The 26,432-nt window shown below is 36.1% G+C and overlaps 1 protein-coding gene across 3 annotated transcripts in view; it reads right to left on the reverse strand.

Annotated features, from left to right (window-relative positions):
- The window catches only part of CATSPERB (catsper channel auxiliary subunit beta), a 189,403-nt gene that overhangs the window by 127,959 nt on the left and 35,012 nt on the right, over nucleotides 1-26,432 (reverse strand). For all 3 annotated transcript variants that reach the window (XM_003734064.6, XM_035261289.3, XM_078335627.1), the window contains 4 exons: nucleotides 26,283-26,371; nucleotides 23,933-24,073; nucleotides 15,454-15,514; nucleotides 1,143-1,238 (listed from right to left, as the gene is read on the reverse strand). In XM_003734064.6, the coding sequence (XP_003734112.4) occupies nucleotides 1,143-1,238; nucleotides 15,454-15,514; nucleotides 23,933-24,073; nucleotides 26,283-26,371 (387 nt within the window). The remainder of the gene's footprint in view (nucleotides 1-1,142; nucleotides 1,239-15,453; nucleotides 15,515-23,932; nucleotides 24,074-26,282; nucleotides 26,372-26,432) is intronic.

Genomic DNA, 26,432 nt, shown 5'->3' on the forward strand with positions numbered 1-26,432 from the left:
TTATAAAAGATAAATCAGAATTTATCACTCCTCTGCTTAAAATACCCCAATGGCTTTAAATTATGATTACAAGAAAGTCCACACTTTTTACCAAGATCTCTGCCAGCTTCTCCAAACTCATTTTCCACCACCCTGTCATTTACTATGCTTCAGCAACACTAGTCTCCTTTCAATTCCTCAAACAGATAAATCTCATCTCTGCATCTGGAGCTTTCAAAAATCTACTGATTTGTGAAGCTTTTTGCTGCCATTATACCTCAGTACATTATTCTAAACAAATGTAAGTTAAGATTTTAATATAGTATGTGGTAGTTTGGGTACATCTCAATTTGGAAATGATTCAGATTTCAGATCTTTTAAAAATTGATATAACAATTTTATATTGATACTGTAGTACTTAAAAAGTAGCATAGGGTATCAAACTATCAGAGTTCCAAAGCCAGTATTGCAATTACTATTGAATAATTGATTCACTGTTTGTTGTTTTTAATTTTGGAAACTACCTAAAACTACTTACTTTTTTGAAATAAGTAAATATAGTCAACATTATAAGCCATTGTTTATAATAACCCTCAATATGGCCACAGTAAAATATGTATTTCCATTCTTTTTTTAAAAGAAAGAGTCTTATTCTGTTGCCCAGGCTGGAATACAATGGCACAACCTCAGCTTACTACAACCTTCATCTCCCAGGTTCAAGCGATTCTCCTGCCTCAGCCTCCCAAGTAGCTGGGACTAGAGGTGCACATCACCATGCCTGGCTAATTTTTGTATTTTTTTCTTAGCAGAGTTGGGGTTTCACCATGTTGTCCAGGCTGGTCTCAAACTCCTGGCCTCAAGTGATCTGCCCACTTTGGCCTCCCAAACACCTGCTGGGATTACAGGTATGAGCCACCATGCCTGGCCTGTATTTCCATATTTCTATTGTGCTCTGGAGATTTCTATTAATAACTTACCCACATGTATTTAATTATTTGTTCTATCAGATTCTGAGTGCCTCAAGGGTCATGATTATCTCTTATTTATTTTTAAAAAATTTTTAAATCTCTAGGACCTTAGCACAGAATCTGGCATACAGCAGATGTCAAAGTTTATTGAAAGAATATATGAATTCCATTTTACTTCTGTCTGTTGGCACTTACCTCGAACAAAATCCAATAGAGTTCCTTCAGTAGCATAAATATTTAGTCCATGATGTAAAGTGATCCTTACTAACCATTGTTCTACAGCTGCAACCTCTGTTTGAAAACAAAATGTAAATAATCAACTATTTTTTCATATGTCATGTTGGTGAAATTATAGGATATGTGAACATTACCAACAATGATAGCCTTTCCTTTGCCAACCATTTTGTTGGTATTTATACATCAAATTTCATATGTTTTCCCTATAAACATTTTGCTCATAAAATAATGAAAAAAGAATGGTGAAGTGACCTTACCATCATATCACTGAATCTAGATACTAATATTTAGGTCATAATTTTTCTCCTAGAGCTGTAGGGCTTGATAAAAAGAAAATTATGACTCTTCTTGTGAAGCAGACCACAATTAATTAAAATGCATCATATAAACCCTAAGATGAATAATTTAAAAACTTTTAAGGTACAACTAATAAGCCAATAGTGGAGATAAAATGGAATCATAGAAAAGAATTAATATGAATGAAGACAGAAAAAGAGGAGAAAAGTGAAAGAGAGGAGATTGAACAAATAGAAAACAACCTAAAAGGTGGTAGATTTTAATATAACTAGCCATATCAACAATTACATTAAATGTAAGTGGTCTAAAATATCAGCTAAAAGATGAAATTCGACAGATTAGATGTAAAAATCAAGATTAAACCATATGCTACTTATAAGAAATTCATTTTAAATGTAAAAGCATAAATAAGTTAAAAGTAAAAGAATGGATAGGGCCTGGGAGCTGCTGAAGTGGCTGCATCCACAGGCCAAGGCCGAGGCTGAAACTGAAACAGGGGTTCACTCATGAAGAACACGCCTGATCCAAATGGTATGGCTGCAGAGGGCCTCATGTCCATCCAGGCATCTAGGCAGGAGGTACACTGTCATGGCAATGCTGTCATGGCTACACTGGGAGCTGCTAAAGCAGCCAATGCCCAAGTACATCAATTGCTATCTGTGCCTCTTGCTGTCACCACTCTCCATCAAGCAGTTCCTGGACTTTGGGAAAGATAATGGTTTGAGAGAACATCATGATTTTACAAAAGGAGATTCCTGTGCTACTAGCTAACACAGTGAATGAAGCCAATTTTCTGCTGGGTAAGTGATTTAACAGGCCTTTAGTGGGATTGGTTCAAAGTTGGTATATGCAGAACTTTCTTGAAGTTTTAGAATATAAAAAATAAGAGCCCTGAAGATCCACAGGTTTTAGGTAACTTTCAACAAGTACTGATGAAAGCCAGAAAATGTGGTTTCTGTAATGGTACATGGAATGATTAAATATAAGAAAAAAATATGCGTTTGAATCTTTTATTAGCAGTACAACCAGTATCTTCCAGAATGGTTTTATCCCAACTCCATTTCTTCCCACATGCTATCAACTAGCATGCGCTTCTCTTTGATGGTGATACCATCACTGCTCATTCTAAACACATAAGAAATATTGATCTCACCTGTAATGTGGCTAATGTAGTGAACAATGTATATGAAAAAGCCAAGAGGCTGTGTGAATAGTATTAGCTGGTAGCTACAGAGTTGGAAGTTGAAGAGTTCAATGCCAAAGCTCCAGACAAAACTATTCATGCAGTTTATGTGCCTATACATCTGTTTTACATGTAATTCAAGAACTCAGTGAAAACAACAGTAGCACTCCATAAAGACAGAAAATAGAGATAGTTGGCTGTTAAAACTCTTGTTATTTGAGTTTTTAAAAGATTTATTCATTAAGATAAGTGACTAAAATGATGATGTCTCACTTTGAAAATGTATCTTTTAAAAACTATATGTATTTAACTTCTAATAGACATAGCCTGTAGCCTATAAGAGTTGTCCCTTTGACTGGATTTGATTATGATTCACCATTTTTTCATTGGCGTGCTATATATTTTTAAGGAACTCTAATACTATGTGATGGAATAAATGGGACTACTGCTGTCATTTATTTAAAGGCTGTTTCAAGTGAATAATTTGAGAGACTTGCAGTTTTTAAGAACTCTACTTGGCACCATTACAAAACTACACCTGAAGCTGATGATTGGTGTGATCCTAGCAGTAAACCCAGAGATGCTTCAAAATTTAAAGATTAAACAGGAAAGGATCGATACTGATAGAACTTTCTAGTCCTCTATGTGAAAAAAGATTGTCTTTTACAAGTCAGTCAGAGAGAATGTCTTTCTTCTACCAACTCTTGAGCATGGCACCATAACTACTCCAGTGGCTGAATGTTTATTTTCTCCATGTCAGCTGGATGTTTTCATGGAGTCTTTCCTGTAGCTACTCTGGCTCTTCCATTAAACTAGTAACTTGAATAATTTTTTACCATATCTTGCTGCAGTGTGGTTAGTGACACAAAGAAAAGAGCTTCCCTAGAGCTCTAGCATCCTCATACCCTCCACCTCATTATTACAGAGTTGAGGGTCTACAGTCTCCATGGGATTCTGAACTTTCTTCCCATTCCAGACATAGCATATACCTACTGTGACCAAATATGATGCTTGTCTCAAACCACTGATCAGGGGCTCAGAGTATGTGGAACTTAAAGGCATCAGCTGAATCCATCTTGATAATTCAGTCCCAGGGTCCTTCTTTCCTCATGTGCATCTCTCCTCCACTCTCTTAGACTTTTGTCTTCTTCCACCTGATTATATTTTCATTACGAGGTGTGGGTACTTTTGGGTTAGATCTTACTCACTGATTTTATTTTGTTTTGTTTTATTTTGAGATGGAGTCTCTGTCTCCCAGCCTGGAGTGTAGTGGCACAATCTCAGCTCACTGCAACCTCTGCTCCCCAGGTTCAAATGATCCTCTTGCCTCGGCCTCCCAAGTAGCTAGGATTACAGGCATGCACTACGACATTCCACTAATTTTCGTATTTTTAGTAGAGACAGGTTTTCACCATGTTGGCCAAGCTGGTCTTGAACTCCTGACCTCAAGTGATCCACCTGCCTCAGCCTCCCAAAGTGCTGGGATTACAGGCATAAGCCACTGCACCTGGCTGGTTTTAAGATTCAGTTGTGTACTTCCATTCTGTTGATGAAAGTGTTCCAAAAGTTGTCTTGAAAAGAAAGGATGAAAAAAATGTATAACACTAATGAAAAGAAAGCTGTAGCAGCTGTATAGATATCTGACAAGGGAGATTTCAGACTGATGCAATATCAGGAATAAAGAGGGTCAGTACATATGATAAAGGCATGACAACCCTAAGTATAGACATGCTTAACAACAGAGCTTCAAAATATGTAAATCAAAAGTTATTTCAAGTGTACATGGGACATTTACTAAATAAGCCATAAAACACATTTTAATAAGTTAAAGAGAATTGCTATCACATGAAATATACCCTCTAAACATAATGGAATAAGCTAGAAAAATCAGTAACAGAAAGATATCTGGAAAAATTTCCAATATTTGAATACTTTATAATACAATTCTAAGAAGCATATGTCAAGGAGAAAGTGCCGTGGGGAATTAGAAAATATTTTTAATTGAAAGAAAATGAAAACACAACATAACAATTTATCAGATGCAGATAAAGTAATGCTTAGAGAGAAATATGTAGCAGTAAAATACTTGTATTAGAAAGAAGAAATCTCAAATCAATTACAGTAAGTTCTCACTTAACATCATCAATACGTTCTTGGAAACTGGGACTTTAAGCAAAACAATGTATAATAGAACCAACTTTACCATAGGCAAATTGATATAAACAAGAATTAAGTCTCTATGGCATATGTCTGGTCATAAAAACATCACCAAACTTCTTAATAAAGGCTCCAAATTTCAATATTAAACATTGAAATAAATGTGAGCTATGCATTGATTTTAAAAAGATTAATAAAAACAAGTAAGACAATTACTCAATTTTTGGTGAATAAGTAAGTGTTGGTGGTCATGGCAGTGGTGGGTTAAACCAAGGAATAAATGTTTGTAAAGCAACATCTGTAAGGAGCATCCTCTACCACATGCAGTTTAAAAACAGTAACAAACATGGCAGGCTTACTGAGGGCTTTCGTACTGCATTATTTACTGTCATGCATTTGTTTGTACGATTATTGTATACTTCATAAATTTTTATTTCTAATAATTTATAATCATTCATTCATTCATCTTCTAGTCTGCTTATTTCAGTTCAGTCACGGAAGGCTACTCCAGCAGCTCAGAAACAAGGCGGGAACCAACCCTAGATTGTAAGCCATTTAATCACAAAGTGCATTTACACACATGCCCATGCTCAGTCATATGGGGACAATTTAGACACGCCAATTAGCCTAACATGCACATCTCTGGCTGTGTGAGAAACTAGAGTACTCGGAGAAAACCCACACAGACATAGGGAAGACATGTGCATTCCACATAGACAGTGGCCCTGGCTAGGAATTGACTTTCTTTCTTTGTCAATATTACAATAAAATGATGTTTGATGAAATGAGGTTATTTGAAGATCTGCTGTATATGAAGCAGGGTTTGGCAGACAGTAAAGAGTTTGTAAAGGGTCAGATAGTTGTAAAGGGTCAAATATTTGGGGCTTTGTATGTTATATGATATCTGTTACTTCAACTATACCACTGTAGCATAAAAGCAGCCATAGAAGACACATAAATAAATGAGCATGATTCTGTTCCAATAAAATTTTATTTACAAAAATAGGCAGTAGGCAAGATCAGGGGTCAGTAGTTTGCTGACCCCTGATCTAAAGATTCTCAACAAACTAGAAAAAAAAAGAAGCAAATTAAGCCCAATGTAAGTAGAAGGATAAGATAAAGAGTGGCAATTGATGAAATTAGAAACAGAAAAACAATATTCACAATTAATACAATCAAAAGGTGTCTCTTTGAAACATAAAAACTGATGAACCTCTGCAAGAATACAGAATTTTTAAAAATACAAGTAACTCATGTTAGAGATAAAATAGCAAACACCACTACAGACACTTTAGATATTCTAAGGATAAGAAGGATATATCACGAACAACTCTTGTGTCCACAAATTCAACAACTTACATAAAATGGACCCTTTCTTTGAAAGACCAAATTGCCGAAACACTTAAGAAGAAAGAGAACCTTGAATATTCCTAAATCTTTTAAGGGATAATGAAAGTGTATTTAAAATCCTTCCACAAAGAAAACTCCAAGCCCAGATATCTTCACAAACATGGTGAATCTCAGCAAACATTTAATAAAAAGTTGACACCAATTCTACAAAAACTCTTCTAGAATATAGGAAAACAAGGAACTCATCCCAACTCATTTTATAACGATAACCTTACTCAGATACAAAAATGAGATAAAGACACTACCAGAAAAGAAAATAAATCTCCAGATTGACAACCTAGGAAACCTACTAGCCAAATGAAGCCAGGAATATATAAATAAGATAATATATCATGGCCAAGTGTTGTTTGTCCTAGGATTCTAAGACTGGCTCAAAATTCAAAAATCAATCAATGTAATTTATCATATCAACAGACAATTATAAGAAAATCCTTAGGCCGGGCGCGGTGGCTCACGCCTGTAATCCCAGCACTTTGGGAGGCCGAGGTGGGTGGATCACGAGGTCAAGAGATCGACACCACCCTGGCCAACATGGTGAAACCCCGTCTCTACTAAAAAATACAAAAATTAGCTGGGCATGGTAGCGTGCACCTGTAATCCCAGCTACTCAGGAGGCTGAGGCAAGAGAATTGCTTGAACCCAGGAGGCAGAGATTGCAGTGAGCCGAGATTGCACCACTGCACTCCAGCCTGGAATCTGGCAACAGAGCAAGACTCTGTCTCAAAAAAAGATGTAAACAAATGGAGAGATATACTTTCTCCATGGTTTGGAAAACTCATTATTATTAAGATATTGACTCTCCCTAAACTGATCTATGATTCAATGCAATCCAAAATTAAAAATCACTGCAGGATTTTTGTAGAAGTAAATAAGTCATTTCTAAAATTTACATAGAAAGGCAAAAAGAACTATAATAACCAAAACAATTTTGAAAAAGAAGATCTATGTTCATCATGGATATTGGCCTGAAGTTTTCTTTTCTTGTTGAGTCTCTGCCGGGTTTTGGTATCAGGATGATGTTGGTCTCATAAAATGATTTGGGAAGGATTCCCTCTTTTTGAATTATTTGGAATAGTTTCAGAAGGAATGGTAACAGTTCCTCTTTGTGTGTCTGGTAGAATTCGGCTGTGAACCCATCTGGACCTGGGCTTTTTTTGTGTGGTAGGCTCTTAATTGCTGCCTCGACTTCAGACCTTGTTATTGGTCAATTCATAGTTTTGGCTTCCTCCTGGTTGAGAGTTGGGAGGACACAAGTGTCCAGGAATTTATCCATTTCTTCCAGGTTTACTAGTTTATGTGCATAGAGTTGTTTGTAATATTCTCTGATGATGGTTTTAATTTCTGTGGAATCTGTGGTAATTTCCCCTTTATCGTTTTTTATTGCATCTATCTGGTTATTCTTTCTTTTCTTTTTTATCAATCTGGCTAGTGGTCTATTTTGTTGATCTTTTCAAAAAACCAGCTCTTGGATTTATTGATTTTTTGAAGGATTTTTTGTCTCCTTCAGTTCTGCTCTGATCTTAGTTATTTCTTGTCTTCTGCTAGGTTTTGAGTTTTTTTTATCTTGCTCCTCTAGCTCCTTCAATTTTGACAATAGGGTGTCAATTTTGGATCTCTCCACTCTTCTCATGTGGGCACTTATTGCTATATATTTTCCTCTAGAGACTGCTTTAAATGTGTCCCAGAGATTCTGGTATGTTGTGTCTTCGTTCTCATTGGTTTCGAAGAACTTCTTTATTTCTGCCTTTATTTCATTGTTTATCCAGTCAACATTCAAGAGCCAGTTGTTCAGTTTCCATGAAGCTGTGTGGTTCTGAGTTAGTTCCTGAATTCTGAGTTCTAACTTGATTGCACTATGGTCTGAGAGACTGTTTGTTATAATTTCCATTGTTTTGCATTTGCTGAGGAGTGCTTTACTTCCAATTATGTGGTCAATTTTAGAGTAGGTGTGATGTGGTGCTGAGAAGAATGTATATTCTGTGGATTTGGGGTGGAGAGTTCTGTAAATGTCTATCAGGTTTGCTTGTTCCAGGTCTGAATTCAAGTCCTGGATATCTTTGTTACTTTTCTGTCTGGTTGATCTGTCTAATATTGACAGTGGAGTGTTAAAATCTCCTACTATTATTGTGTGGGAGTCTAAGTCTCTTTGTAAGTCTTTAAGAACTTGCCTTATATATCTGGGTGCTCCTGTATTGGGTCCATATATATTTAGGATCGTTAGCTCTTCTTGTTGTATCGATTCTTTTACCATTATGAACATAGATGTAAAAATCTTCAATGAAGTACTGGCAAGCCAATTGCAACAGCACATCAAAAAGCTTATCCACCATGATCAAGTAGGATTCATCCTGGGTATGCAAGGCTGGTTCAACATACGCAAGACTATAAATGTAATTCACCACATAAACAGAACCAAAAACAAAAACCACATGATTATCTCAATTGATGCAGAGAAGGCCTTTGACAAAATTCAACAGCCCTTTATGCTAAAAACCCTCAATAAACCTGGTATTGATGGAATGTATCTCAAAATAATAAAAGCTATTTATGACAAACTAACAGCCAATATCATACTGAATGGGCAAAAACTAGAAGCATTCCCTTTGAAATCTGGCACTAGACAAGGATGCCCTCTCTCACCACTCCTATTCAATATAGTACTGGAAGTCCTAGCCAGAGCAATCAGGCAAGAAAAAGAAATAAAGGGTATTCAAATAGGAAAAGAGGAAGTCAAATTGTCTATTTGCAGACGACATGACTGCATATCTAGAAGACCCCATCGTCTCAGCCCAAAAACTACTGAAACTGATAAGCAACTTCAGCAAAGTCTCAGGATATAAAATCAATGTGCAAAAATCACAAGCATTCCTATATACCAATAACAGACTGAAAGAGAGCCAAATCAAGAATGAACTGCCATTCACAATTGCTACAAAGAGAATAAAATACCTAGGAATACAACTAACAAGGAACGTAAAGAACCTCTTCAAGGAGAACTACAAACCACTGCTCAACGAAATAAGAGAGGACACAAACAGATGGAGAAACATTCCATGTTCATGGTTAGGAAGAATCAATATCGTGAAAATGGCTATACTGCCCAAAGTAATTTACAGAATCAATGCTATCCCCATCAAGCTACCAATGACCTTCTTCACAGAACTTGAAAAAACCACCATGAACTTCATATGGAACCAAAAGAGAGCCCGCATAGTCAAGTCAATTCTAAGCAAAAAGAACACAGCAGGAGGCACACTACTGGACTTCAAACTATACTACAAGGCTACAGTAATCAAAACAGCATGGTACTGGAACCAAAACAGAGATACAGACCAATGGAACAGAACAGAGGCCTCGGAGGCAACACAACATATCTACTACCATACAATCTTTGATAAACCTGACAAAAACAAGCAATGGGGAAAGGATTCCCTGTTTAATAAATGGTGTTGGGAAAACTGGCTAGCCATGTGCAGAAAGCAGAAACTGGACCCCTTCCTGACACCTTACACTAAAATTAACTCCAGATGGATTAAAGACTTAAACATAAGACCTAACACCATAAAAACGCTGGAAGAAAATCTAGGCAAAACCATTCAGGACATAGGCATAGGCAAGGACTTTATGACCAAAACACAAAAAGCATTGGCAACAAAAGCCAAAATAGACAAGTGGGACCTAATCAAACTCCACCGCTTCTGCATGGCAAAAGAAACAGTCATTAGAGTGAATTGGCGACCAACAGAATGGGAAAATTTTTTTTGCAATCTACCCATCTGACAAAGGGCTGATATCCAGAATCTAAATAAACTAAATAACTAAAACAGATTTACAAGAAAAAAACAAACAAGCCCATTCAAAATTGGGCAAAGGATATGAACAGACACTTTACAAAAGAAGACATACATGAGGCCAACAAACATATGAAAAAATGCTCATCATCACTGGTCATTAGAGAGATGCAAATCAAAACCACATTGAGATACCATCTCACGCCAGTTAGAATGGCAATCATTAAAAAATCTGGAGACATGCTGGAGAGGATGTGGAGAAATAGGAACACTTTTTACACTGCTGGTGGGAGTGTAAATTAGTTTAACTATTGTGGAAGACAGTGTGGCGATTCCTCAAGGACCTAGAAATAGAAATTCCATTTGACCCAGCAATCCCATTACTGGGTATATATCCAAAGGACTATAAATCGTTCTACTATAAGGACACATGCACACGAATGTTCATTGCAGCACTGTTTACAATAGCAAAGACCTAGAACCAACCCAAATGCCCATCGATGATTGACTGGACTGGGAAAATGTGGCACATATACACCATGGAATATTATGCAGCAATCAAAAACGATGAGTTCATGTCGTTTGTAGGAACATGGATGAATCTGGAGAACATTCTCAGCAAACTAACACAAGAACAGAAAATGAAATACCACATGTTCTCACTCATAGGCGGGTGATGAACAGTGAGAACACATGGACACAGGGAGGGGAGCACTACACACTGGGTTCTAGTGGGGGGATAGGGGCGGGACAGTGGGGTAGGGGAGCTGGGGAGGGATAGCAGGGGGAGAAATGCCAGATGTGGGTGAAGAGGAGGAAGACACCAAATCACACTACCATGTGTGTACCTATGCAACTATCTTGCATGTCCTGCACATGTACCCCAAAACTTAAAATGCAATAAAAAGGAAAAAAAATAAGTTAAAAATAAATAAATAAATAAAAACATTGGAAACTAAAAAAAAAAAGAAAAAGAGAAAAAGAAGATATCAACATTGAAGGACTAACATTACTTATGAGAACTATTGTAAAGTTAAAATAATCAAGACAATGTGGTATTGGTGAAAAGATACATTCCAGAAATAGCAATTCAATGGAGATTAAATAGTTTTTTTTTTACAACAACAGTACTGGAATAATTGGATACCCATATTCCAAAAAATTAATCAATCCTGGCCCACATGACTTATAAAAATTAACTTAAAATGACTCATAGACCTAAATACAAAAGCTATAACTGTAAACTTCTAGAAGCAAATATAGGAGAATATCTTTGAAAATTTAGGTTAGGAAAAGATTTCTTAGCTGTGATGTCAAAAGTACCATTCATAAAATAAAAAGCTGATAAATTAGACTTCAGCAAAATTGAAAACTCTGACGTTCAAAAGATACTCTTAGAAGAGGAAAAGACAACCCCAGACTGGGAGACACTATCTGCAAATCATATCTGATAATACCTGTATCCAGAATACATAATAAACTTATAAAACATTTGAACAGATACTACACCAAATGGCAAATAAGCACAAAAAAAGATGCTCAATATCATTAGTTGTCAGAAAAATGCAAATTAAAACCACAATTAGGTTGGGTATGGTGACTCACGCCTGTAATCCCAGCACTTTGGGAGGCTGAAGCCAGCGGATCACTTGAGACCAGCCTGGCCAAACATGGCAAAACCTGATCTCTACCAAAAATATAAAAAATTAGCTGGGCCTGGTGGTGCATACTTGCAATCCCAGATACTTAGGAGGCTGAGGCAGGAGAATCACTTGAACCCAGGAGGCAGAGGCTGCAGCGAGCCGAGATCGTGCCACTGCACTCCAGCCTGGGTGACAGAGTGAAATTTCATCTCAAAAAAACCTAAAAAACCAACCAACAAACAAAAACCACGCGTGCGCGCACACGCAGACGCACACGCACACACACACACACACACAATTAAATGCCACCACACTTCTTTTAGAATGGCTAAAAATTTAAAGTATATATCTATACATACATATTTACAAGCACACACACACACATATACACTAAGTTCTGGCATGGCTGGAGATCACCTGGTGGTCAGAATGCAAAATAATAAAGCCACTTTGGGAAATCATTTGACAGTTTTTCTTATAAAGTTCAGCTTACACTTACCATACAACACAGTAATCCTATTACTTTGTATCAGCTAAATACAACAAAAATTTATGTGCACGCAAAAACCTGTATGAGATTGTTTATAGTAGCTTTCTTCATAATTGTCAAAAACTAGAAAAATCCAAATGTACTTCAACAAAATTAACTATCCACACCAAAAAATACTACCCGATAAGAACACTGGAGAAACTGTAACATAGACAAATCTCCAATGAATTATGCGAAGTGAAAGAAGCCAGACTCAAAGGCTGTATATTCTATGATTCCATTTACATGACCCTGGAATAGACAAAACAACAGGAATAGAGAACAGAACAGTGGGTGCCGGGGCCTGGGAGACGGAGACGGGTTGATTATGGGTGGAGTGATTTTATTGCCCGATGGAACTGTTCTGTGTCTTGACTGTAATGACTACATAGTTGTATACATTTGTCAAAACTCATAGAACTGGACACTAAAAAGGATATGTTTCATAAAATGAAATTTATCCCTTATTTTAAAATGAAAATAAGAAAGCAAGTTATGTAGCGTAAATCAAGGAGGGGCTGTTTACTTTCAATAATTATACACTTCACTTCAAACTGCTTTCATCACCTAGTTATCACTAAATTTCCATACAACTCCATGGGCCTCAGTTAAATCATCTGAAAATGAAGATGATAATAGTATCCACCACATAGTTAGGAATAAATGAACTAACATGGATAGTGTTTAGAGCAGTACCGGCATATAATAAGAATCCAGTAAGTGCTGCCTGCTGTTTCTACTTCCACTACAATAACTATCTTACTACCTTCGTTGTTGATGTTGCCCAGCCTACTTTTCCCAAGATTTCACATACACTCAAATATAGTCCCAAGATTTTATATACTCATAATACACGAATTCATGGCACAGCAGTAAGTAAGGTATGATTAAGGAGGAAAAAGTGAATGAACAAATATGGTATCCTTACCTCTGAACATTTCCCCCTGACTTTTAGCATATTGCTATCTACATAAACCATCCCCTCCTATCACAGTACTAGCACAAAGATATTTCTTTTTACTCAGTCCAGAGAATTGTATTAGGAGAGGAAGAGCTAATTTTGTCTTTTACTAAAAGTTACTTAAGTTCTCATATCACCTTTGTTTCTTTCTGGGTGACTTTAGAAGCAATGGTTTTCTAAAATTAAAGTTTGTAAATAAAGAGTAGAAGTAAAAATAACATGTGATCTTCACTTCTTCGATGGTAAATGAATGTCAATATTATGCTAAGCTTCTGGAATAACATTCCGTCATTATATTAATGAGAGTTAGGTTACATCCATAATAAGAGTACAATATTCAAGATAAATTCCTTTTAAAAATCACAGATAGCTCCAACAAGAAAATTAATTTGAAAAAATTATATCTGGCATAGATTGTATAGTGATATACAATCTATGCCAGATGTTACGGCACTGGGGCTTCTATTGCAGACTTTAAAAAAAAATTGTACTTCAAGTCATGGGTACATGTGCAGAACGTGCTAGTTTGTTACACAGTTATACACAGACCATAGTGGTTTGCTGCATCCATCACCCCGTCATCTACATTATATACTTCTCCTAGTGCAATCCCTCCCCTAGACCCCCACCCCCGACAGTCCCCAGTGTGTGATGTTCCTCTCCCTGTGTCCATGTTTTCTCATTGTTCAACACGCACTTATGAGTGAGAACATGCAGTGTTTGGTTTACTGTTCTTGTGTAAGTTTGCTCAGAATGATGGTTTCCAGCTTCATCCATGTCCCTGTAAAGGACATGCACTCATCCTATTTTATGGCTGCATAGAATTCCATGGTGTATATGTGCCACATTTTCTTTAGTCTACCATTGATGGGCATTTAGGTTGGTTCCAAGTCTTTGCTATTGTGAACAGTGCTTTATCTTTGATACTTTCTTATCTGTATAATCTTTTCCATCCTTTCTAACTAACTCTCACCTTGCCTGGCCTTCATTCTGCAGGACTCAGTTTAGAATGTCCTTTACTGCAATACCAAGAGGGGTTGGCCTGCGTGATTCCCCCATCCCAGTCTCTCAATCCATCTGGCTGATGCACAACCAACCAGTTGATCAACAATTGGCCAACTGAAGATACTATCCTGGGAATTTGGAATTGGACTGACCCATAAGAAAGATATATAAAATTCAACTGTAATGAGGCAGGTTTAGAAAGCCTGTCTACAAAGAAAGAAATATACATGTAGATTTACAGATAAGACAGACAAACAGGGCAAAAGTAGTCCCTTGGTTCTTGATAGTTTTCCTTCTCATTTCTAACTCCTTCCTATAAGATGACTGCATTTTTGTCTTCGGGTTTCATGACTGAAATAAATTTCTTCTTTTTCCTTAAGTGAAGTCAAGTTGGTTTTGTTTAATGCACCTATCACATTAAAACAATAAACCTTCCACCATTTTTAACCTCTGGGAATATGTCTCATGCCTAGAGATCTACCAGGTCAGTTCACTAGGTCAATACTCACAGTTCCTGGAATTCGACTTTTCTCCTCTTTTCATCTAGGTATATACAATAGCATATGATGCTACACTGCCACAAAATACTTAATAGTAGATTCCATAATAAAATAATTAATATTTATAACCTATAACATATTAAGATTAATGATTCAGCTTCAGTAAAATAAATTAGTATTTATATTAATACTATAATTTCCAAGTTCTAAGAAATGAGTTTATTTTTAATAAAGCATAATATAAATGTTGTATACATCAAAACAATCTACTTATAATGGGACTATCAGGTAAAACACAGTATCCCAGTTACATTTATAATTCGGCTAAACCACAGATAATTTTTAGTAAGTATGTCCGAAATACCACATGGGACATTTACATGAGATGACAAGTCATTTTAAATATAATAAATTCTTTTTTTTTTTTTTTTTTTTTGAGACGGAGTTTTGCTCTTGTTGCCCAGGCTGGAGTGCAATGGTGCAATCTCGGCTCACTGCAACCTCCGCCTCCTGGGTTCAGGCAATTCTCCTGCCTCAGCCTCCTGAGTAGCTGGGATTACAGGCACGCACCACCGTGCCCAGCTAATTTTTTGTATTTTTAGTAGATACGGGGTTTCACCATGTTGACCAGGATGGTCTTGATATCTTGACCTCGTGATCCACCCACCTCGGCCTCCCAAAGTGCTGGGATTACAGGCTTAAGCTCCCACGCCTGGCCAATAAATTCTTTTTGTTATTTTTATTTAATAAGTCCAGACCCAGGGGTAAAAGAATTAATTCAGATCACTCTTACTTGTGTTTTGTGTGATGTTTTCTCTAGGAATATCCATCAACCAGAAAATCCGATCACTGAACTTGAATAAAGAAGACATCAGAAAGCAATGTTTTACAACATTAATAACAACACTTATTACATTCTATGCTACCTTTTTAAAAGAAAATTAAACAAAAACACCCAATGCATATACCTTTTACCTAGAAATTTCACTGTTAGGAATTTTTCCTACATTATGCTCATATATGAGTGAGATAGAATGTGTTCAAGGATAATTTTGCATTATTGTAATGGCTGAAGATTGAAGATAATGAAAATATCAATCAGTTATGTATAATATAGCCACACAGTGGTACACTATACAGCCAAGCTTAGGCAGCACGAAGTTGAAGTATTTACTGGCTTGACATGTCAGACAAAGCTTGATGTTGACAGAGCATTTGGTATATTAAGAAGAAAAATCCCAGGAATAAGGAAACTGCAAAAATGGTAATCTCTGAGATTTAAATATAAACTCTGACCAAGTTATTGGGCAATAAAGGTGCAAAGGACACCCCCAGAAGACCGGTTTGTAAAAATTAGCAATGTAAGCTAAAAGAATTAAGTACCAGCCACTGCCAAAACCACAGGTACGATCTTAGACACCTGTAGTATAATTCTTTTTTTGAAGAAATAATGGCTGGAAACATTTCAAATTTGATAAACTTAAATTCAAGAAACCCTGGGAAATTTACTCGAGTAAATTCAAAGAGAAAATCTTAAGTCCAGAGAAAAATGACATATTACATACAAGAGACAATCATAAAATTAACAGCTGACTTCTCATTCAGCAGCAAACATGTCAGATGACATTAAGATAAAATATTCAAAATGCTGAAAGAAAGTGAAGTCAACCAGAAATTTTATATTTCACAAAACTATCCTTCAAAATTTCAATTGACCACCAAAAACCTATTAGAACTTACAAACAAGTTTAGCAAGGCTGCAGGATACTAGATTAGCATATAAAAATCAATTATCATATTTCTATGTAGTTGCAGTGAATAATCTGAAAATGAGATTAAAAAAGAAACTCCCTTTACAACAACATAAAAAAGAATAAAATAACTGATTTCAGAACCAAAGGTAGATAAATCCACGAAGATGGGGAGAAATCAGTGCAAAAAGGATGAAAATTCCAAAAACCAGAATGCCTCTTCTCCTCTAAGGGATCACAACTCCTGGCCAGCAAGGGAATAAAACTAGATGGAGAATGAGTTTGATGACTTGACAGAAGCAGGCTTCAGAAGGTGAGTAATAACAAATTCCTCTGAGCTAAAGGAGCATGTTCTAGCCCAATGTAAGGAAGCTAAGAACCTTAAAAAAAGGTTAGATGAATTGCTAACTAGAGTAACCAGTTTAGAGAAGAACATAAATGACCTGATGGAGCTGAAAAACACATGAGAACTATGTGAAGCATACACAAGTTTCAATAACTGAATTGATCAAATGGAAGAAAGGATATCAGAGATTGAAGATCAACTCAATGAAATAAAGTGAGAAGACAAGATTAGAGAAAAAAGAGTGAAAAGAAATGAACAAAGCATCCAAGAAATACAGGATTAAGTGAAAAGACCTAATCTACATTTGATTGGTGTACCTGAACGTGATGGGGAGAATGAAAGCAAGTTGTAAAACACTCTTCAGGATATTATCCAGGAGAACTTCCCCCATCTAGCAAGGCAGGCCAACATCCAAATTCAGGCAATACAGAGAACACCACAAAGATACTCCTTGAGAAGAGGAACCCCAATACATATAATCATCAGATTCACCAAGGTCAAAATGAAGGAAAAATGCTAAGGGCAGCCAGAGAGAAAGGTTGAGTTACCCACAAAGGGAAACCTACCAGACTAACAGCAGATCTCCTGGCAGAAACCCTACAAGCCAGAAGAGTGAGTGCCAATATTCAATACTCTTAAAGAAAAGAATTTTCGGACTACAAGTTCATATCCAGCCCAACTAAGCTTCATAAGCAAAGGAAAAATAAAATCCTTTATGTACAAGCAAATGCTGAAAGATTTTGTCACCACCAGACCTGCCTTACAAGAGCTCCTGAAGGAAGCACTAAACATGGAAAAGAACAACTGGTACCAGCCACTGCAAAAGCATACTAAATTATAAAGGCCATCAACACTAGGAAGAAACTACATCAACTAACAGGCAAAATAACCATCTAGCATCATAACAGCAGGATCAAATTCACACATAACAATATTAACCTTAAATGTAAATGGGCTAAATGCCCCAATTAAAAGACACAGACAGGCAAACTGGATAAAGAGTCAAGACCCATTGGTGTGCTGTATTCAGGAGACCCATCTCAACTGCAAAGACACAAATAGGCTCAAAATAAAGGGATAGAGGAATATTTACCAAGCAAATGGAAAGCAAAAAAAAAAAAAAAAAAAAAAAAAAGGAGGGGTTGCAATCTTAGTCTCTAATAAAACAGACTTTAAACCAACAAAGATCAAAAGAGACAAAGAGGGGCATTACACAATGGTAAAGGGATCAATGCAACAAGAAGAGCTAACATCCTAAATATATATGCACCCAATACAAGAGCACCTAGATTCATGAAGAAGTTCTTAGAGACCTACAGAGACTTAGACTCCCACACAGTAATAGTGGGAGACTTTAACATCCCACTCTGAATATTTGACAGATCAATGAGACAGAAAATTAACAAGGATATCCAGGACTTGAACTCAGCTCTGGACCAATTGGACCTAATAGACATCTACAGAACGCTCCACCCCAAATCAACAGAATATACATTCTTCTCAGCACTACATCACATTTATTCTAAAATTGACAACATAATTGGAAGTAAAACACTCCTCAGCAAATACAAAAGAATGGAAATCATAATAGTCTCTCAAACCACAGTGCAATCAAATTAGAACCCAGAATTAAGAAACTCACTCAAAATTACACAGCTACATGGAAACTGAACAACCTGCTCCTGAATGACTACTGGATAAATAACAAAGTGAAGGTAGAAATAAAGATGTTCTTTGAAACCAATGAGAATGAAGACACAATGTACCAGAATCTCTGAGACACATTTAAAGCAATGAGTAAAGGGAAATTTTAGCATTAAATGCCCACAAGAGAAAAGAGGAAAGATCTACAATCGACACCCTAACATCACAGTGAAAAAAACTAGGGAAGCAAGAGCAAACAAAATCAAAAGCTAGCAGAAGACAATAAATAACTAAAATCAGAGCAGAACTGAAGGAGATAGAGATGTGAAAAACTCTTCAAAAAAATCAATGAATCCAGGAGCTGGTTTTTTTGGAAAGATCAACAAAAGAGATAGACCACTAGCCAGGCTAATTACGAAGAAAAGAGAGAAGAATCAAATAGATGCAATAAAAAATGATAAAGGGGATATCACCACTGATTCCACAGAAATACAAATTACCATCAGAGAATACTATAAATACCTCTATGCCAATAAACTAGAAAATCTAGAAGAAATGGATAAATTCCTGGACATTTACTCCCTTCCAAGACTAAACCAGGAAGAAGCTGAATCCCTGAACAGACCAACAACAAGTTCTGGAATTGAGGCAGCAATTTATAGTCTACCAACCGAAAAAATGTCTAGGACCAGACAGTTTCACAGCTGAATTCTACCAGGAGTACCAAGAGGAGCTGGTACCATTCCATCTGAAACTCTTCCAAACAATAGAAAAAGAGGGAATCCTCCCTAACTCATTTTATGAGGTCAACATCATTCTCATACCAAAACCTGGCAGAGACACAACAAAAAAAGAACATTTCAGGCTAATATCCCTGATGAATATCAATGTGAAAATCCTCAATAAAATACTGGCAAACCAAATCCAATAGCACATCAAAAAATTTATCTGCTACGATCAAGTTGGCTTCATCCCTGGGATGCAAGGCTGGTTCAACATACGCAAATCAATAAACATAATCCATCACAAAAACAGAACCAAAGACAAAAACCACATGATTATCTCAACAGATGCAGAGAAGGCCTTTGACAAAATTCAACAGTCCTTCATGCTAAAAACTATCTATAAACCAGGTATTGATAGAATGTATCTCAAAATTATAAGAGCTATTTATAACAAACCCACAGCCAATATCATACTGAATGGGCAAGAACTGGAAGCATTCCCTTTGAAAGTTGGCACAAAACAAGGATGCGCCCTCTCACCACTCCTATTCAACATAGTATTGGAAGTTCTAGCCAGGGCAGTCAGGCAAGAGAAAGAAAGTGTATTCAATTAGGAAAGGAGGAAGTCAAATTGTCTCTATTGGCAGATGACATGATTGTGTATTCAGAAGACCCCATCACCTCAGCCCAAAATCTCCTTAAGCTGATAAGCAACTTCAGCAAAGTCTGAGGACACAAAATCAATGTGCAAAAGTCACAGGTATTCCTATATACCAATAACAGATAAACAGAGAGCCAAATCATGAGTGAACTCCCATTCACAATTGCTACAAAGAGAATAAAATACCTAGGAATACAACTTATAAGGGATGTGAAGGACCTCTTCAAGGAGAACTACAAACTACTGCTCAAGGAAATAAGAGAGGACACAAATAAGTGGAAAAGAATTCCATGCTCATGGTTAGGAAGAATCAATATTGTGAAAATGGCCATAGTGCCCAAAGTAATTTATAGATTCAGTGCTATCCCCATCAAGCTACCATTGACTTTCTTCACAGAACTAGAAAAAACTACTTTAAATTCCATATGGAACCAAAAAAGAACCCACATAGCCAAGACAATCCTAAGCAAAAAGAACAAAGCTGGAGGTATCATGCTACCTGACTTCAAACTATACTACAAGGCTACCATAATCAAAACAGCAAAGTACTGGTACCAAAACAGATATATAGACCACTGGAACAGAACAGAGGCTTCATAAATAACACCACACATCTATAACCATCTGATCTTTGACAAACTTGACAAAAACAAGCAATGGGGAAAGGATTTCCTATTTAATAAATGGTGTTGGGAAAATTGGCTAGCCATATAGAGAAAGGTGAAACTGGATTCCTTCCATATACCTTATATAAAAATTAATTCAAGTGGAGTAAAGACCCAAACATAAAACATAAAACCATAAAAAGCCTAGAAGAAAACCAAGCAATACCATTCAGGACATAGGTAAGGGCAAAGACTTCATGACTAAAACACCAAAAGCAACAGCAACAAAAGTCAAAATAGACAAATGGGATCTAATTAACTAAAGAGCTTCTGCACAGCAAAAGAAACTATCATCAGAGTGAACAGACAACCTACAGAATAAGAAAAAATTTTTGCAATCTATCCATCTCACAAAGGGCTAATATTCAGAATCTACAAAGAACTTAAACAAATTTACAAGAAAAAAAAAAGAAACAACCCCATCAAAAAGTGGGCAAAGGATACAAACAGACACTTCTCAAAAGAAGACATTTATGCAGCCAACAAACATATGAAAAAAAGCTCATCATAACTGGTCATTAGAGAAATGCAAATCAAAACAACCATGAGATACCATCTTCTACCAGTTAGAATGATGATTATTAAAAAGTCAGGAGACAACAGATACTGGAGATGATGTGGAGAAATAAGAATGCTTTTACACTGTTGGTGGGAGTATAAATTAGTTCAACCATTGTGGAAGACAGTATGGTAATTCCTCAAAAATCTCAAACTAGAAATACCATTTGACCCAGCAATCCCATTACTGGTATATACCCAAAGGAGTATAAATTGTTCTGTTATAAAGACACATGCAAGCATATGTTTACTGCGGCACTGTTCACAATAGCAAAGACTTGGAACCAACCCAAATGCCCATCAATGATAGACTGGATAAAGAAAATGTGGCACATATACATCATGGAATACTATGCAGCCATAAAAAAGGATAAGTTCATGTCCTTTGCAGGGACATGGATGAAGCTGGAAACCATCATTTCAGCAAACTGACACAAGAACAGAAAACCAAACACTGCATGTTCTCACTCATAAGTGGGAGCTGAGCAATGAGAATACATGGATACAAACAGGGTAACATCACACACCAGGGTCTGTTGAGGGGTGGGGGGGAGGGGAGGGACAGCATTAGGAGAAATACCTAAGGTAGATGATGGGGTGATAGATACAGCAAGCCACTGTGGCACGTGTAAATCTATGTAACAAACTTGCATATTCTGCACATGTACCCCAGAACTTAAAGTATAATAAAAAGAACAAAATATTAGAAACAAATTTAACAAAAGAAATATAAAACATATACTCTGAAAACATAAAACATTGTTGAAAGAAATTAAAAATCTAAATAAAGGGAGGGACATCCATGTTTATAGATTGGAAGACTTAATATTAGTAAAATGGCAATACTACCCAAATGTATCTACAGATTCATTACAGTCCTTATCAGAATCCCAGATGGCTACTTTGTAGAAATTGGCAGGCTTATCCTAAAATTCATATGGTAACTAACACTAGCAAAAATAATCTTGAAAAAGAAGAACAAAGTTAGAATATTCATGCTTCCTGATTTCAAAATGTAGCACAAAGCAACACTATCAAGACAATATGACCCTAGCATGAAGATAGAAATGGATCAATGCAATAAAATCAAGAATCCAAAAATAAACTATCCCATTTATGGTCAACTTATTTTCAACAAAAATGCCGAAGCAATTCAATAGAAGAAGAAGAATAGTCTTTTCTAAAAATCATGCTAGGACGGCTGGATATCTGCATGCAAAAGAATGAGTAAGGACCCCTTTCTCATATCAAATACAAAAATGAACTCAAAATGGATTCAAGATCTAAATGTAAAAGGTAAATTATCAACCTCCTAGAAGAAAACACATGGGGTAAAATTTCATAAACTTGAGTCAGGCAATGGTTTTCTACACATGACACCAAAAGCACAAGCAACAAGAGAAAAAATAATGGCAGACTTCATTAAGAAAAACTTTTGTGTATCAAAGGACACTATCAAGAAAGTGAAAAGACAAGGTATAGAATGGGAGAAAATATTTGCAAATCATATGTCTGATAAGAGACTTGTATCTAGAATCTATACAGAACTTTTATAAATCAAAAAGACAAATACCCCAACTAAAAGTGGGCAAATAATTTGAATAGATATTTCCCCAAAGAACACATTCAAGGGACTAATAAGCACATGACATGATACTCAACATCATTAGTCATTATGGAAATTAAAATCAAAATTATAATGAGATAGCACTTTATACCTACTAGGATGGTTATTTTTTTAAAAGACAAAAGCATTGGTGAATGTAAAGAAACTGGAACCCTAACCCAGGTGTGGTGGTGTGCACTTCTACACAGTGGCTGAGGCAGAAGGATCACTTAAGCCCAGGAATTTGAATCCAGCCTGGGCCACACAGCAAGACCCTGTCTATAAATGAAAAAGAAAGAAAAGGAAGGAAGAAGGAAGGAAGAAAGGAAGGAAAAGAAATTGGAATTCTAACAAGCTGCTAGTGGGAATGTAAATAGTATGACCACTTTAGAAAATAGGCATTCCCTCAAAAGGTCAAAAGTGGAGTTATCATATGATCAAATAATTCTATTCCTGGCGATGTAGCTGAAAAATGAAAACATATTTCCACACAAAAATTTTCACACAAATGTTCACAGCGGCATTATTCATAATAGCCAAAAAGTGGGAACAGCCCGAATGTTCATCACCTGATAAATGGATAAACAAAACATGGCAGTTATACAATAGAATATTATTTGACCAAATTACGCTAACTGAAACATGCTAATTGAAAGAAGCTAGCCATGAACATTACATATATGTTTCATTTACATAAAATGGTCAGAATTAGAAAATCTATAGAAACAGAAAGATCAGTGGTTGTTTAGGGCTGGGGAGTGGAGGAGGGGATGGGAGTGGCTGCTAATGGTTATAGACTGTCACTTTAATCACTTTTAGAGTGACTAAAGTATTCTGGAATTAGTGGTGATGGCTGCACAACTCTATGAATATACTAAAAACCATTTAACTGCACACTTTAAATGAGTGAATTGTATGGAATTATATCTTAATAAAGTTTTTTGCCAAAAAAAAGAGGTGAAATAAAGATATTTTTAAGAGGAAAAGAATAAGAGAATTATTTGCCAGCAGTGCTGTACTGTAAGAAATGCTAAAAGAAGTTGACATCAGATGGCAACTTATATCTACAGGAAAGAATGAAGAACAGCATGAATAATAAATATGCAGGCAAAGGGAACAAATAAGTATTTCTTCTTCTTATAATTCATTTAAAAATATATGACTGTGTAAAGCAAAAAGTGTAACACTATTATTGGGCTTAAAACATAAATAGATGTAATATTACTGAGCTACCTATTTTTTAAAATACACATCCTGTAAGGAAGAGTGTGCTTCTTGTTAATAACACATCCAAGAAAAAGATAAAATATAATTACCAATGTTAAATTAAAGTGGAAGATGCCATAATACGTGCTATTTATGATTTCCAAGCTGGGAGCAAGTCCTCCTGATGTAAAAACACTTAGCATTCCCTTTGAAGCAAGTTCATTTTCAGTTTGGAAGAAACACTGGATATGCTTTAGGAAAGAGAGAGAGAAAAAAACAACTAATAACAACTTGATGCTGAGACACGCGTTACATTAATCTAAAAGTAATGAGTAATTCCAGTCTCTAGTTAGGAAAAAAAATCTATATAAAATTATACTTTCAGAACTCAGTAACCTATTATGCTAGCATCATAAAGGTTTCATCTTTATAATAATCTTTTCTATCATTGAAATGGTAATTATTATTGCATGTAGTAAACATAGAATCAAAGCAATATGTTATTGCAAACAGAAATTCCAATTTTATTAAAATTGTTATTTTGTGTCTAAATAAAAAAGAAGCAAATGTATAAAGCAAAAGCTCATTTTAGTGCATCTTTACTGGGTATTTCTTAGTTTTGAGAAGGTATATGAAACTGTAGCAACCAGAAATAGTGGATTTTACTGAAAACTAACATGAGACAGATTCCAAGAACTTTATTTCAATTAGTTCTCCTAGTACTTAAGATCACTTTGGGCAAGTTCCCTGAGTTTTAGTTTCCCTAACCTAAAAAATGGGGAAATACATTCATTCCAAAAATATCTACTGAGCCCTTACTATGAATGGGGCAGTGCTACAGGTGCTAGGAATATAGATGTGAATAAAACAGACAACACCCTCTGCCCCTGTGGAATTAACATTCTAATGGAGATTGGCAGGGAGACAAACTGGAATGATTGTTTGGTGGATGGATTGGTAGAGAATGAAGGAAAAGATAGAAAAAATAAAATAAATATAGAATACATTGTAAGAATGAAGCAGAAGGCCGGGTGCAGTGGCTCACGCCTGTAATCCCAGCACTTTGGGAGGCCAAGGCAGGCGGATCATGAGGTCAGGAGTTCAAGACCAGCCTGACCAACATGGTGAAACCCTGTCTTTATTAAACATACAAAAATTAGCTCAATGTGGTGGCACATGCCTGTAATCCCAGCTACTCGGGAGGCTGAGGCAGGAGAATCGCTTGAACCCAGGAGGCAGAGAGTAAGCCAAGATTGTGCCAGTGTACTCTAGCCTGGGTGACAGAGCCAGACTCCATCTCAAAAAAAAAAAAAAAAAAAAAAAAGAATAAAGCACAGAAGTGAGGTTGAGAGTACAGGAGTGTAGGAAGGCAGTACAACTTTTAACAGGGTTATCAGAGAAAAGAAAAATAGTTTCCTCACAGAAGATTAAATGTGTAGATTAAATGTCATAATAAACACAAAACATTTTTTTGAAATGCCTGATGCACATAAACACTTTATAAATGTTAGCTATCATTTCTAATACTACTGCTACTAGAACTACTATATTACAACTATCCGAAAAGTAGATTAATTCCCTTTTTAGAAGAAGAACTGAGGGTTAGAGGGTTTAGGTAACCTGCCTCAGGACACACAAAACATGAATGGCAGAACCAAGACTGGACCCCAACTCTGTAAGTCTGTCTTCCTCCAAAGCCCATTCTTTTTTTATAACATATAACAACAAATCAGAAATGCATTTTTGGCTCAAAGAGCATATATCTCTCAGTAGCTGTAAATATAAAACTTAAATATATATTTAAGCATATCAAGAGGGAATTGTGACCTAAGTCAAAGCAGGCTTAGAAATAAATGCATTTGTTCTCATGGAATCTTTTTCTTTGTTTTTATTATGTTTATCATAGATTCTTAGACAATCTGTGCATTTTTTATTAACATACGTTTTTGCTAGTATTTGCTGCATGATCTTGATAGTATGCTTTATTTCACGGTGTTGTGTGTGTTTTTTAAAAAGTCTCCCATTATTTGAATCCAAGGATCATATCATTACTTAACCAAAATGACAACTTCAATGTGGTACTTGTTATACAAAGGCAAGACTGTTTCTCAAGGTCATGTGAGGTAACTTTCCTTTTCTAACAGGTTACAGTTGTCAAAATTCAAAAGGAAAAAGGAACTCTATTAAAAAGGAGCCAATCTTTAAAACGGGGTGGGAGGAAGCATCATTTTAAAAGAACAAAAGCAAAACACCTAGGGTGCTCAGTGGCTAAGTGAAGTATTTTACCTGCTCCAAGAGGACATACACTAAGAAAGATAGAAAAGATTATTATCTATATAGAATTTTTCCTCCCCAAGTCTGAACACAGAAGGTATCTGGAAAGAATACAGTGCTATTGATTTTACACAGGGACTTATAGAAACCTGAAGGGTTACAACACATGCTATTAGTGGACCTTACCAGGTTTTCTGAGAAAAGATACAACTTGATTACTTCATTCTCTTGAGGGAAACCTTTGCTAGCACATGCAAACCGTTTCTCTGTATCACCTAAATAATAAAAGAAAAGTGTATATATATATTAGATCACTGATAGAAGACTGTCCATGAA

The sequence above is a fragment of the Callithrix jacchus genome, chromosome 8 (assembly GCF_049354715.1).
Source record: "Callithrix jacchus isolate 240 chromosome 8, calJac240_pri, whole genome shotgun sequence".
Taxonomy (NCBI): Eukaryota; Metazoa; Chordata; class Mammalia; order Primates; family Cebidae; genus Callithrix; species Callithrix jacchus.